Genomic DNA, 15,095 nt, shown 5'->3' with positions numbered 1-15,095 from the left:
AAGAATTGCACAGTCACCGTCAATTGTAATGCACAGTTACAGACAGTAGATTGTTGTTATTTATAGGTTATTTATGCATTGATTCTACATGCAGACGTTGATAGAACTATTAGGCTATTTCAAGGTTTCTTTTATGCTCTCTGGTCCAGGAGACACTCATAACCCAGGATGACGTTTAGAAACTTGTGAAGACGTCAATTTGTTTTTCTAAATCCTGAACAAGTTGAATTTTTGCAGATAACAAGCTTTCCACCTGACCGCAGTGATGGGCTGGATAAAACCTATTTGTGGTCCAAAGAAGAGTTTGGTTTGTGAAAACAATACTGCCCCCATCTGGCAATGTCAGGTTAGGGCATACTTGAAGTTAGAACCACCTTAGTTTGAAAGCCAATATTTGAACTCATTAGAGTCAGCTTGCTCACGTTAGTTTCCCTCAGTAGATATTCAATTTTCTTTATATGTTGCTTTGTGTGCACATAATTTAAAATAAAAGTAAAAGTTTGTATGTACCAGTTGTCTTGTGGGTGTTATGGTTTCATTCAAATCCAGATGTAGTTGATCATTCTAGGATCACAAAGCATGATGATCTGACCTTTGACCTCCTGCTATTGGCAGCATGTAATTTAATCAATTTTGTTTGTTATTTTGTGAAATCCTGAGAGAGATTTTGATTTATGTGTTATGTGTTAAAGGAGCATTTTACCATGTTTTGCACGGTATTTCCACCATACATCGGTCCTCACTAATACATGCTGGGCATGTAGGCCCTTCTCTGAGACACAGAGCGAGTAGACAATGGTCTGGACATGTGGTGCAAAAATGGCGAAATGCTCCTTTAAGTAGTAACCTCGCGTCACCAGGCTCTCTCTCAAAGAAGAAGAAGAGCCTGGTATCCATTACTGGTTTCTCTGTCTTCCTATCTAAGACCCGCCCCTGATCCGCTGGATGTGTGTTACAGTGTTATGGTTTTATGTGTGTGTTCATTTTATTTCTGTGCATTAGCGACATCGCTAGATAACTCGCATCACATTCATTTACTATGACGCCCTGTTTTCAGAGCAGAATTGTTTTTTGAAGCGCAGAAAAGTTCCAGATCTGCAATGGCCGTTTCCACATTTTGTCCAGATGGCAAGCTTTTGGCCCCAGGGACAAGTTGTTGTGGTGGCGGTGTTATTTTTATTTCTTTCTTTTTTTGATTAAGTGGCACACATACTTTGTGTTGATGGAGCAATGAAGAGGAGAAAATGTACACGCAAGTAGGTTATGTATGAATTCATTTATTAGCGAACCCTTAAAGAGTTGTTGAAGTGGCTTCCACACTGCTGTCACGTCTCAGCAACTCAAAGAAAACCACTTTCCGCAGTCATATTTACCGTGTGTGTTGGGTTGTTCATGTCACCAGTATTTCCCCACAGCACATGAAGGCAACATTGAACGACTAACACAAACAAAAGACTTACAAGAAGTAAATAAATCAATTGTGTAAAAAGAAATCCTTGACACGCAACTGTATGCATGTGACAGTATGCATAGTGAACCGCTGGCATCTTCAAGTGACCATTGCATCAGACTTGTGCACCATTACAATTTTGCCACTCTAGGTGTAGAGAGGATTTATTTTTTGAAATGTTGCAATCATTATTTAGAGTTAACCAAATGTCTTTGTTTTGTGTGGGTCCCTGCCCATATTAATGGGAGTGAGAGAGGGCGGATAAAGCAGCAAAAAGCACTTTGAAGAGTGGAAGTCATATTCATGTAAATCAGAAGCTAAAGTGGTGATTAAGGGACACATCAAAAGAGGTGCATGGCAGAATGAATGGAACAGAGAAAGTAAAGGAAGATAATATGTTTTTAAATAAACCATTAGGTGGGAGTGCAGGGTCTGGAGGTCAAAATAGGAAAGAGGACAGAGTGATGACGAGATTAAGGAATGACAGATCCCTCTTGTGTTGGAAAGCATAATAATAGGAGCTGTGAGTAATGTGGAGATGGAAGAAGCAGTGGATCATGTTTTATTGTATTGTCAGACGTATGTGTCAGAGAGAGAGACTTTTTAAAGACTCAGAGAGATCGGAGAGGGAAATATCAGCAATACTCTAACCTTCAGAGGAGAAGCGTTGGATATTCCTTCTGGAGTATTTAAAATTGCATTAGTTTGGTTCCTTATTATTTAATTATGACTATTGTGTTTATCTGTTGCTGTGTATTTAAAAAATACAGACGGTAGATTTTAGTCCACACTCCAGATCAGAGGGTGGCGGTAGTGTACCCGAAAGCTGTATGCCAACCGCCATTAAAACCAAAGGAAGAAGAAGAAGCTGGCATCTTGATTCTTCATTCACGCGCGTAATCAGTGATTCGGTCTGTCACAGATTTGATGCTCCCCGGATTTCGTCTGCGGCTGCTTCAAAGCATCAGTTGATGGTTTAGCTAAGCTCACCTGTAGTCTGCGTTTAGTTCGGGTCGGTTCAGGACAGGACTCAGAGAGATCATGTGACTGGTGGCAGCTGAGCGCTACAGAGACCCCGCGAGCCTAAAGATGCGCTGTGGTTTGAGTGTAGCAGTGCAGTGGCTATGCTACCATTAGCTTGGTTAACCTAGCTAGCTGCCTGGGAGCTTGTTTTGATTCGGACATAAACATTGTCAGGTGAGTACAATCAGTACATGTTGTTTTTAGAGATGTATTGTCAGTTCACCATTTGTCCCCGTTAAAAGGGAAGGGAATTGGTCTGAATTAAACTGCTAACGTTAAACTAACTCCCGTTAAAAGTAGACTGCGATGTTAGCCTTGGAGCTGAAGTTGTTGCTGGAACGTTAGCCGTTAGCTAACTTTAGCCTCTGCCAGCCAGGTGTCAGGTCATGATGATGATCATCACAAACCCGTAATGGCCTCAGGCTGCGCAGGGCTGGACGTCAGTCAATAATGATGACTGACATAATGATGATAGAAAACCAAATACAACACGCTCAACTCACGACTTTGCAGTATTGGCTAACTGGGTGCTGGATCCCCCAAATAATCTGTCAATCAAATAAGGAAACGTCCACACAGACACAGACACAGTGGACGTTTCGGGCAGCAGCCCTTCAGGTGACATACTGATCATGCCATAATTGTGGCTCTTCATGGACAATGCATGTGACAGGAGAAGCTGTTGTAACAGCAGCCCTGATGAAGAGGTTATTTGGGTCCAAAATCAGGGCTGTACGTTAAACGTTTTTGCACACAGATCATAAAATTGTAGCACGTGTTGTATGTTACATCTCTAAAAACAACCACAAGTATAGCTTAGTGCAGTTCATCATTTAAACAGGTGACAGATCTGTCACAACAAAACAGTCATGAAAACTGTGTGTGTGTGTGGGGGGGGGGGCTTTTGGAATCCTGCCCCTGACAAATACCGCATATTACAAAAAAAGACTAAAAGTAACACTGAAACTAATTAAAACTCAACTAAAATGTAAGTGTTTTCAGAAAATAAGACCAAAGTAAGCCCGCTTTAAAAACGAATTAAATCTAAACTGAAATTGAAAACAAAAAGTCAAAATGAAATAAAAATAAAAAGATGAAAAACCAATAGCCTTGGTGTGAGCACAGTAAAACATGACTCGGTGTCTATCTGTCAGTCTGTTTCTCCTCCAGGCTGAGCTGCTGAAGATGCCCCCGGTGTCGCAGCCGGAGGCGGCTGAGGGGGGAGTTAGGGGGCGGAGGGGTGCGGCGTTGTCCCGGGAAGACTGCCTCTGTACTGTGTGTCTGGAGATCTTTCTGGAGCCGGTGACTCTCCCATGCCACCACACCTTCTGCAAGGTGGGTCGGCTGAACACACACAGTGTGACACACACTGGAGAGCTGAACACACACAGTGTGACACACACTGGAGAGCTGAACACACACTGTGTGACACACACTGTGTGACACACACTGGAGAGCTGAACACACACAGTGTGACACACACTGTGTGACACACAGTGGACAGACATTAAATGAGTGACTCTCTTACAAAAACAAAACATCAAAAAATAACACTAGTAAAGATTTTAATTAACTTATGTCAGTGATTTTTCCGGCCCTAATTGGTACTGATGACAACTCAATGCACTGTGATTTTAACAGCATTTCCTTGTGTGTGTGCGTGCGTGTGTGTGCGTGCGTGTGTGTGGTCAGCCATGTTTCCTGGAGTCGGTGGACAAGGCTGCGTTGTGCTGCCCGCTGTGCAGGCGTCGTGTGTCCGTGTGGGCGAGGCAGCACAGCCGCACCAAGACGCTGGTGAACGAGCAGCTGTGGATCCAGGTCCAGGCCGCCTTCCCCACACAGTGCCAGCGACGCCTCAGTGGCCAGGACGGGGACGACCAGGAAGGTACCCACGCGCACACACACACACACACACACACACACACACACACACACACACACAGACACACACACACACACACACACACAGGGTCCCTTTTCTCTTCATTGCATCCACGTGATGTCAAATTAAACTCACATTTTGAAAAAGTATTTCCTGCAACAGAGTCCTCGCACAGAAAACACGATTGATTGATTGATTGATTGATTGAATGATTGATTTTTTTTTTACATATATTTTACTTTCAATTTCTTTAATAGAACAATAAACCAACAAGACAAACAGGCTCAGACACAGAAAAATAAAATACATACATCAATGACATTTGGCATCGTTAACGTGGTGCTACCAGCCACAAAAGGTGCTTATGTGCTTGTGAGGGATATTACGTATAGGACCCCACCCAAGGGGTCCACATGAAACCGACCGGGCAAGCTGTCCATCACCGCTAACCTTAGTCACCGCTGATTGAGTGATTGATTAATTGATTGATTTGATTTGATATTTAATTTGAAAGTACAGCAGTTCTCCAGGGCACGGCCTGCAGCTGCATATAAAAGGACAAATCAGGATAACACAATAAAGCTTATTTCAGTTGTGTTCCCTTTGGGGATTCTAGCACATTTGCAGAGATGGCAGTGACAAGACACACAGGCTTAGATAAGGCTCTTCTTACCTACATGTGTGTGTCTGTAGGGGGGGATTGTGTTCACAACATGTACAGCTAACGTTACTTGCTGGTCTGTCTAACCAGAGAGATATGAGGAACAGTGCAGCCTGAGCCGCCACACTCAGGCGGCCCAGATAGGAGGGAGCGCTTGTAATTCACACCGGCGCACCGCACGCTGAAACTGGCACGAGCGGGCGGAGTTTTCTCTTTCTTTTCTTCCTCCGTCAAAATGAACGGTGTGTGTTACCATGTGGATGACAAGCAAATCTGACTTAAAAACTCTGATAAAATGAGGTATGGTAGGAATATTATTTGAAAATGTTAAAGTTTGTTTGATATCACACACCTAACATTACCATTGGGTTCAATGAGATGAACATTAATCTGATTCAAACATGATCACTATGTCAGTTGTTTGTTAGTTAAGACGTGTGTGTGTGTGTGTGTGTGTGTGTGTGTGTGTGTGTGTGTGTGTGTGTGTGTGTGTGTGTGTGTGTGTGTGTGTGTGTGTGTGTGTGTGTGTGTGTGTGTGTGTGTGTGTGTCCGTCCGTCTGTCCGTCCAGTGTCGGACTCGGTGGCCATGCCCCGAGTGAGCCAGCCCGGAGAGGTGAGGAGAGAATATGAAGACGAGATCAGCAAAGTAAGCTCAGCCTTCATGCTTTCTCAAAACATTTTTCAGGTTCGTTGGTTTTATTTCTAGGGATGCACCGATCCACATTTCTTCCGTTCCCAAATCCGATTCCGATCCCTGAATTTGGATATCTACCGATAATATACAGATAATATTCCGACACCAGAGCTATGTTTTCTTGAATATACAGTACAGACAAAAATGTGGCCAATTGAAGAAAAAAGGAAAGAAAAATACAACTTGCAAAAAGCAGACAAAATGAAGACAAATATACAAGGCAAAGAAGGATACTTATAAATCAATTCTGCACTATTTAGGCAGTGCTGTTTAGATAAGGGCCCTCTGCCTGTAGCTGCCTCCTACTAACAGACATTACTTAGTATTTGGTAATCATTTATAACATTAGCTGTTAGGTACCTGCTTCATTATGGCACCGCAGTGACTTCATACGTCATTCATTAAAATAGTCTTAAAATGTCTTAAATCGAACTTGTTGAAACCTGGAGACAAGGTGTGTTTGACTCAAAAAGCTCAACTCTGTCTGTCCCCTCTCCTGTCTGTCCTCTCTCCTGTCTGTCCTCTCTCCTGTCTGTCCCAGCTGGCAGAGGAGAAGCGCGCTCTGGAGGAGGCGGAGAGCAGAGCCAGTGAGGAGTACATCCAGAGGATGCTGGCCGAGGAGGAGGAGCGCCTCCAGGAGGAGAGGAGGAGCTTGCAGGAGAAACAGCTCCAGGATGACGAGAGGCTGGCCAGGCTGCTCAGCCACCAGCTGGTGGGTGTTTGTGTGCACAGCAATAGACGCTTTTAACTTGACAAGATGAACTTTCTACATGGCCCCCTAGCTTACTTCCTGTTGTGTTTGCTAATACAATTAGCTGGCAGGAAATAAGAGAGGTTTCAAAGTAAACAATAAGCCCCAAGAGGTCATGTTTTACAGTGACTTTACAACAGCTAAGAGGTGTCCATGGCGTTTTCCCCCTCTCCTCTCCCCTCCTCTCTCCTTCTCTCCTCTCCTGATCTCTCTCCTCCTCTTCTCCTCTCCTGATCTCTCTCCTTCTCTCCTCTCCTCCTCTCTCCTCTCTCCTTCTCTCCTCTCCTCTCCTCTCTCCTTCTCTCCTCTCCCCTCCTCTCTCCTTCTCTCCTCTCCTGATCTCTCTCCTCCTCTTCTCCTCTCCTGATCTCTCTCCTTCTCTCCTCTCCTCCTCTCTCTCCTCCTCTCCTCTTCCTCGTGCAGAACTCCAGTGGCATCTCTCAGGACAGCGTTCGTCCTGCTGAAGTGACTCCAGCCAAGAAGAAGCCGAAGGCGAGCCCCGGACAGATAAGGAGGTGGGCTCACTGATAACGCATCAATCACACCCATTGATCATGGAATTAGATCATGTGTTTTTATTATGTTAAGTCTTTTAGCCCATCTTCTCTGTTGGTGGTGTCTTTGACCATTGACACATATCAAGTAGCTACTGCTGTTTGCCACTGGAGGGCAGTACTGCTTTTGTTAATAACAACAGATTGTGTGTGTGTGTGTGTGTGTGTGTGTGTGCGCGCGTGTGCGTGCAGGTTCTTAAGTCCTCTTCCACCAAGAGCAAGCTCTTCGGACTCCAGCGCCACCTCCAGCTTTTTGGCGAACAAGGTCAGTCTCTTATTTCCAGTTTCTCTTCACTTCTCAAGCTCAGGATTTGACAGCCATAATTATCCGTACCAGGTTTCATGAGCAAGCTAGAATATGAAGTAGCCTAATCATGTTTTCTGTCTGCATCAGTAAATGGTCAACTCTTTTCATTACCCTTGAATATTGAGAAGAATGGCACAATTGCCATCAATTGTAATGCACAGTTCCAGACAGTAGATTGGAGATTATAGGCCTTTGGTAGCTGAGGTAACCCTCTGCGAAACTGTGTTCTTAACACGTTCACTGCCGTGGACGAGTTAACTCGTCAAAAGAAAAAAGAAAAAATTTTGACGGTGGGACGTGGATCAAAGCCCCCTACATCTCCTATAAAAATATGGGAGCCACCGAACGTGTACAACCCATTCCACCGACCCACTAAGTGGCGACAGTGCTCTCCAGACTAGAGAAAGCCGAGCAACAACAGCAGGAAAAAGCGTGAGGAAACCATTCTCATGAGAATGGTTTGGCGAAAACGCTTTCGCGCTGGGAGCTGGCGCACAACGGTGGGGGATTCCAAAAATAGACTCTGGGTGCAACACACTTTGAAACACGCAGCAGAAAGCCCAGAATCGCACGCAGCTTCATCCCAGCTCACAACCGAAACCCCAGAAACGAGCGAGCCCGATCCAGACTCGCCCGACGAGCGGCCGCCAGGCAGCACAGACAGGCAGCAGAGACTCGCCTGTGACACACGCTGCAGAGCCACCAGAGACACACCCACGGAGGGAGGAGTTTGCAGGAGAGGGGGGTGGGGGTGCTGTTATATTGGAGGAAATTACTGTTCAGAACTATTGTTTAGATGTCTGATGTCTCACTGATGCCAAAAATAAATGGTTAAAGTGACTGTTCTGCCTGTTCTATCGAATTTCACAAAAATGCATTTATCTCAGCTTTCCTTCTCAGACGCTGAAACCATGCTGTATTCAACTGCTAATGCCTACATAACAGAACATGATAAAAACTAACTCTTTTAGACAGAGAAAGCAAACATTCTATTAGTTCTTTTGAGATATTTTGTGTTCACAAAGTCCTAGCAGAAAATAATCCTCTGCTCTTGAAAGATGAGCCAGAATCCTCAAAAAAACCCTTGGCAGAAGCTACCTACTGTATTGGATAAACTGTTGGCAGTGAATGTGTTAAAATGTACCTGTAGGACTAATTCTTTACACTAAGGGCGGTTTCACACCAGCCTTGTTTAGTCCGGTCTATCGGACCTTTCCCCTTTAGTACGGTCCATAGGGTCGGTGTGAACGCTCCTAATCGAACTCTGGTGCGGACTAAAAACCGCGCTCTGGTTCGCCTGTGAGAGGTGGTCTCGGTCTGCTTTTCTGGTGTGAACCCCACCCGGACTAGTCAGAGGAAGCACGTGATATTTTTGTGTTGATTTTTTGTGTTATTTCCTGTTTTGGAAGCTCCCGCGGAAGAAGAAGCTGCTTGCTAGCTGTAGCAGTTAGCTAGCTTATCTCGTCTCGTTACCAGCGACATCACAAACAGACAAAAATGACTAGTGGCAGGGGACAAACGTGGAGTCTGTAATGTTTACTGTTCTATTGACATATAATTGTCTAAATAAACAGACATAAATTGACTGGTTAAACGACGTGCGTCCATCTTTATTTTCTGACATGGAGTAACTGTGTGTCGCATTATAGTGACACGTCATCAACAATGGCCGATGGCCTCAACGTAAACTGTCGGGAGGAAGTCAGTATGGCCAATAACAGAAGGAGATTTCGGCCCACGTGACTTTGGTTGGTGTGGGCAGGACTAGTGGATTTTGGCCTTGTGAACGCAAACCCAACCAGCGGAAAAACAAAACGATGTATCATCCTCTTCTCTGGCCCGAACCAAGGACCCGCACTTTCTGGTGTGAACCCGCCCTAAAAGAAACGGAAACAAATGTAAATGTTATTTGATATGTTCTTTATAGATTATTGTGCATAGATTTTCTTTGTCTTACCCACTTGGGACCAAATTCCGTCCCATGTGGCCTGTGACCTAAACTGAGTTTGACACCTCTGGTCTCTAGACCTAGCCTGGTAAACCGCCCGTCACGTGAACTCACATTTCATTTGGTTCTCCGTGACGGTCTGGACCCGCACAGGCAGTTTAAGATGATTGGTCGAGCCATGCCTGGCCGACGAATCAGCGGCGGCCGTAGGCGGGCAGGCTCGTCTGGGCAAGTAGTGGGTACATGGTCTTTGTAGTTCTTTTCACTCGTCAACATCGCGGAAGTGACAGGCAGTCTGAATGAAATTGAATGTAATGTTCCCAATTCTATGTATTAAATTCTAAAAAACGACCCTCAACATTTGGGAAGGCTAAGCCACACAACTAGTTCGTTATAATCTAACTAAATGCTTCGAAGGTGACTTTACGACCGCGAGGACTCAATCAATGAATACCACGGAGATCATCCACAGGCACCTTCCGCGATCTGATTGGTTGAAGTTAACACCCACCAGCGGTGATAGACAGATGGGTCATCCAATCACCTGCCAAGTAGCTTGGACAAAGTGCCCGCCTCCGTCAGCGGGTCTGGTGACTTCAAACCCAGATCGACTGGTTTAGTGAAACCTATGTGGAGCTATACCGTCCATCTGGCAGCGTCAGGTTACTCTAGACCCAGCAGGCAACAGTAAGCATGTTTTTCCATGTGCCCACTCCTGAGCTCTACAGACGTGCCTCTGTCTCTCCACCCTGCAGGAGAACATCCTCCACTCCCAGGAGCGTCCCGCGTCCGAAGGGCACGCCTCCGACCGCTCCGAGCCTCCCCGCGCCCCTCCACCTTCAACCTCCACGGCTGAGCCCCGTCACTGCAGGGCCGTCCCGAGCGGAGACCCAGGGCCTTCCACCGCCAAGAGGAAGAGCTCTGAGCTGGAGACCACCGAGGAGGAGGAGGAGGAGGCGGTCGCCAAACGCAGCTGTTCCTCTCTCCACTGCAAGGCGGAGGTATGCGCTCTACCGAGTGCCCTCTTGTTAGTTATGTCAACAACACAGTTTCAGTTAGTTATCGTTTTGTTGTACTGCCTCATTTTGTTTCACTTATTTCAGTTAACGGAAAGAAAAAAAATCCGCACATAGTTTCCGTGAATGCTAATAACCTTGCTCCACGCCGCCCCTCCCTGTCCGTCCAGGAGGCGGGCCGGGGTCAGGCTCTGGCGGAGGTGGCCGAGTGGGAGGCAGAGGTGTTTGAGCGGACGCGCCAGGAGGAGGAGGACCGGCAGCTGGCTCTGCTCCTGCAGAAGGAGCTGGACCAAGAGGAGGTGCAGAGAGCCACCGACCGCCGCAAAGGTACCGGGGACCCGTACCTGCTCCGCCAGCAGCACCACGCCCATGCCACGTCACGCCAAGGTTCTTATGCTTTTTTTTTTCATTTTAATTTTTATGTGTATTTGGTTTTTACTTTTTGTTTTCAATTTCAGTTGAGTTTTAATTAGATTCGAAAGCGGTTTTAGCTAGTTTAGTTTTCACCTTTTTGAAAATGCTTGTTTTTATTTGAGTTTTTCTTAGTTTCAGTGTTAGTTTTTAGTCATTTTTGTAATACTAGAAACCGTTTCAGTTAGTCATCGTTTTTTTGTATAGCCTCGTTTTTATTATTATTTCATTTAACGACAATGTTTTTTCCCACATCCATCTTCTTCCTCCTCTTCCTCAGCCAGCACAAAGAGACTGAAGCCCTCCAGCCCCTCTTCCTCTTCCTCATCCTCCTCGGCCAACAAACAGCCTGGGCAGCCCTCCTCCAGCCCCCACTCCACGCCCCTGTCCCGGGGCAGCAAGCCCTCCTCCAGCCCCCGCTCCACGTCCCTGTCCCGGGGCAGCAAGCAGGCCACGCTCACAGAGATCTTCCCCAGCCTGGGCACCTGAGCCCCTCCTCTCTCTTCTCCCTCCAGTCCTCAGGCTTACTTTTTTTACTTTCACTTTTTACTTTTTATATATAATTTAATTTTCACCGGGAAGCGCGCGCAGATAATCCTGAATAATTTTTTGGAAAGAAGTTATTTGGTGATGCTTCCTTTGACAGTCCCCTAATTACCAAGTACCCCGTGAATCTATGATAAAGGATAGTATATTTTTGGGTAATTACCACAGGTAAATAAGTAGGTAAATACAGAGAAACTACAGCTGAAATACTATGAAAAGGCGCCACTATTACCCAACTCAACTCAGTTTGTGTTTATTGTATGGGAAAAGGAATGAATGGACATGGTAAGAGCCTGGTAATACCATACCTACTTATTTACCAGTGGTAATTAATTACCCAATAAGAAATGATAATATAATTGATCATTTATGAGGTAAATACTTAGTACTGTAATTAGGGCACTATAAAAAGAAGCATTAACCAGTTATTGTGAGTGTCCACCAGGAGCTGCTCTCTTCAACTCCCGTTTAATTATTCCTTTCTTTTTCCTTTTTTCTTTTGAGAGTACATGTGAAATAAGCATAAACTACATAATAGAGTGTAGTGTAGTTAGGGTGAATGTCCACCAGGCTGCCCTTGGCTTTACTGTATAGCCTTACTGCCGCTGTCACAGAGGGCAGTGTTTTCAGAGCGCACAAGTTCAACGTTAGCCTGGTAAAAAAAACATCCTGATCACATGACCTGATCACATGACCTCGCATTGTGTTTCACTCCACGGAACAGTCCGCACTTCTAGCCGACAAAACTCCTGCCAATCAGCGCAGTCAAATCCAGTCGGGAGAACGGCTTTGAATGAATGAATGAATGAATTTATTTGATAAAAAAATTAATCGTCAAACTCATTTCCATTGTGGTCCCGAAACAACAGACATCAATATAGTACGATAAAGAATCAAAAGAAGAGATACAAGCCAACACAAGTTCAAACCATTCGAAGAAAGTTTTGCGCTATATTACTGAAGCTTACTCGTGCATTTTTTTCAGGAGGTTTTTAAAACTATTCCGAGAAACGATTGCTGAGAAACTCCACGGGTGCATCGTCTCGTTCAGTTATTATTGAGTCTAACTGAAGTTATTGTATGGCTGTGTTTACTCTACTAACGCTCACCCTCGTTGCTTCGGGAGGCGTCATTACCGTTTTGCCAGCGGCGGCACTGATTGGCTGGGTTGTCATCGACTACGACACACTCCCTGATTGGCCCGGTCACATTGTAATTTTCAGGAAATGGACGTGGGCGGCCTGAAGGTCCAGACTGATCCATGGAGCGCAACAGAATGTGAGCTCACCTTCGGGATGGTCTTACCTGGCCAGTTAAACGTACAGTACTGTGCAGAAGTCTTAGGCACACCTTCTATATCAAAATATATGTTTGATGTTTATTTGATCTCTGCATTGGCGTGTCAGTAGACTGCTCTTTTTAGTGCATTTCTTTGATATGGATGGAGAAACTTAATTTCATCATTTTTGAGAGCATATTTCCTTTATGGATTTTTTTGTACATGTGTATAAGACTTTTGCACAGTACTGTGTATTTAAACGTTTTTTGCAAAAAGCTGAGCAGAACGCTTCATGGGGCTCTCTCCCCAGCCTGTCTCTCTGCTGCAGTGCATGCTGGTCTCTCCCCAGCCTGTCTCTCTGCTGCAGTGCATGCTGGTCTCTCTCCTGCTCCTGTGGCGGAGAAACTGCTCTCGCTCTTCTACGATTGATCTCTCTCTTTGTATGCTTGTTGAACGTCACTTGCTGGAAACATCTGGACGTGATGTCACCTCGTCTACGATTGGCTAAAAAGGTACACCACCAAACAAAGTGGCGTCAGGAATACAAAGTAGCTGATTTGAACAGTTGCAGCATGTTCGTGTGTTCTCCTTTAAGTGCTGAATTCAAAGAACTGTTATTAGCTTTGGTTAGCATAGTTTTAGCACGTTACTGGTGTTTCAGTCTCCTTTACAGCCTGATAAACATCCCTCGCCTCTGTGGGTGATGTGCAGGACATCTCGTGCACCTTCTTCCATCTGTGCCTTTGACTCTTGAGGGTTTGGGTACAGACTGTTGGAATGGACCTTCTGGACATTTTTGTTACCAGAGCAACAAATTGACTTTACCTGAAGAATCCCTGAAATGGATAGTTTGCTGCTGGAGCAGACGGGCCCACATGCCAGAAACACACCAGTGTGGGTTTGTTTCTCAGCCTGGACACTGGTTTGGTCCCCACAGACTTGATTTCACTTCCTGGAGACCTGTGCTGTTTCCACAGACCGCTTCAGTTCCCAATGGACCAGTTCCTGAGTTTCACTTGTTGTGGTGCTGAATGCATTTTGCTGTGGAATAAATAGGAAAAGGAAAAACCTGTAAAGATTCTGTTCAGATTGTTGTGAAAATATATCGATCAGATCCGGTGAGAAGATTTTGTCTGACGGATCAAATAAAGGAACTGGGGAGAATTTTGTTGGAGAAATCCTAAACCTTAAGTTGTTCAGTATCTATAAATTGTAGAACCAGTCTAAATCTATTAGCTACTGTCATATATATAGATATATATATAGAGAGAGATGTGTTTTGTAGATCTACTGTATATAGGCTATACTGTATATGAACATTCTCATTTAGTTTAATTCCTTCATTTTGTGACAGAACCCGTCAATTTTTCAAATGGTGAATTTGAATGAAACTCTTGATTTGATCAGCTGTTCGAGATCACCAGACTATACATTTTTGAATAGCTTAATATTAGCTTTTCAATACTTCCACTATTTGGCATTTCATATCAGTTACATTAGATTTCAGTGGTTTTTCCAGAGCAGCTTGGCTCAAGGATGCCCCAGCAGCACACAGCTGCAGGGGGATTTGAACCTGTGACAAGTTGGACTCAACGCGCTGTCACATGCATAGAGATCTAGCAGTAGAGGGAACATGTCATAGAGCAGCCATTCCCAACCTGTGGGCCGCGAAGGTATTGTAAGTGGGCTGCCAAATCATTTACAAAACATTACAATCTTCGTGGGCAATTTTTTTTATATGTATGAGAATGCATTTCTCTATTGTTGAATGATATTTAATTTGTAATCAGACAGCCCCTCACTTTTAGTTTCTGATTTCTGTGTGGTGCTAATGGACAGCTCTTTCATCGTTAAAATAGAAAGCGCTCTGTGAGCGCATTATTTGGCTTCCCGTACGGTTACGGCCAGATATGGGCCGCAAACTTTTGAGATTTTTTTGGATTCAGTTTATTTTCCTAATCTTACTTTCACTGTGTTCCTTTAAAAAAATATTTTTTTTAACAATGACTTGAAATTATACAGTTAGCTCCACAGTAACAATTAGGATAACATATTTTTACATCTTTTGGCGAAAGGTGTAAACCAATACTGTTATAATTTATACATTTATCTCTGAAAATAATCCACTTGGGTTTTACAATTTCTGTTTTCTACAATAGTCTCTTTTTTATCTTCCCATGTCACATAATGGCAAGCCACTCCTTGCTCCAGTAGTGATGTCTGTGCCTTTAGCAGACTTTCTTTGGACACGAGGTGAGTGTGAGAGACAAAAGAACGGAAAAATAATGAACAAAAATGACAATTCATATTTACACAATTTAGGTTTCATACTTAGAATTGAACAACCTCATCAGGTTAGTTTCGGAGGTAAAGTTTGAGACAGTGTTCAGACTAGGACGCCAGTTTTCCTTTTTTATTTATTTATTTTTTAGATTTTCAAGCGGGCCTTGACTTGAAAAAGGTCGGATACTGCTGCCATAGAGAATTGGCCAGTCTTGATATTGATAGAAAAGTTGTAATATTGATCGATTGATAGGCACAGTTTCATCACTACACACTCATGGTCTCATGTC

General features: G+C 44.4%; 1 protein-coding gene across 1 annotated transcript; it reads left to right on the top strand.

The window, feature by feature from the left end:
* Positions 1 to 2,374: 2,374 nt before the first annotated feature.
* On the top strand, positions 2,375 to 13,585 carry rnf168 (ring finger protein 168). Its single transcript, XM_083636441.1, has 10 exons — positions 2,375 to 2,647; positions 3,628 to 3,808; positions 4,166 to 4,358; positions 5,586 to 5,662; positions 6,252 to 6,422; positions 6,885 to 6,976; positions 7,208 to 7,280; positions 10,026 to 10,271; positions 10,457 to 10,673; positions 10,978 to 13,585. The coding sequence occupies exons 2-10, from the start codon at positions 3,659 to 3,661 to the stop codon at positions 11,184 to 11,186; spliced, it is 1,428 nt and encodes a 475-aa protein (XP_083492567.1). The 5' UTR covers positions 2,375 to 2,647; positions 3,628 to 3,658; the 3' UTR covers positions 11,187 to 13,585.
* Positions 13,586 to 15,095: the final 1,510 nt, after the last annotated feature.

This window comes from Poromitra crassiceps, assembly GCF_964638095.1.
Source record: "Poromitra crassiceps genome assembly, chromosome: 5".
NCBI lineage: Eukaryota > Metazoa > Chordata > Actinopteri > Beryciformes > Melamphaidae > Poromitra > Poromitra crassiceps.
This window is presented reverse-complemented; position numbering and strand designations above follow the sequence as displayed.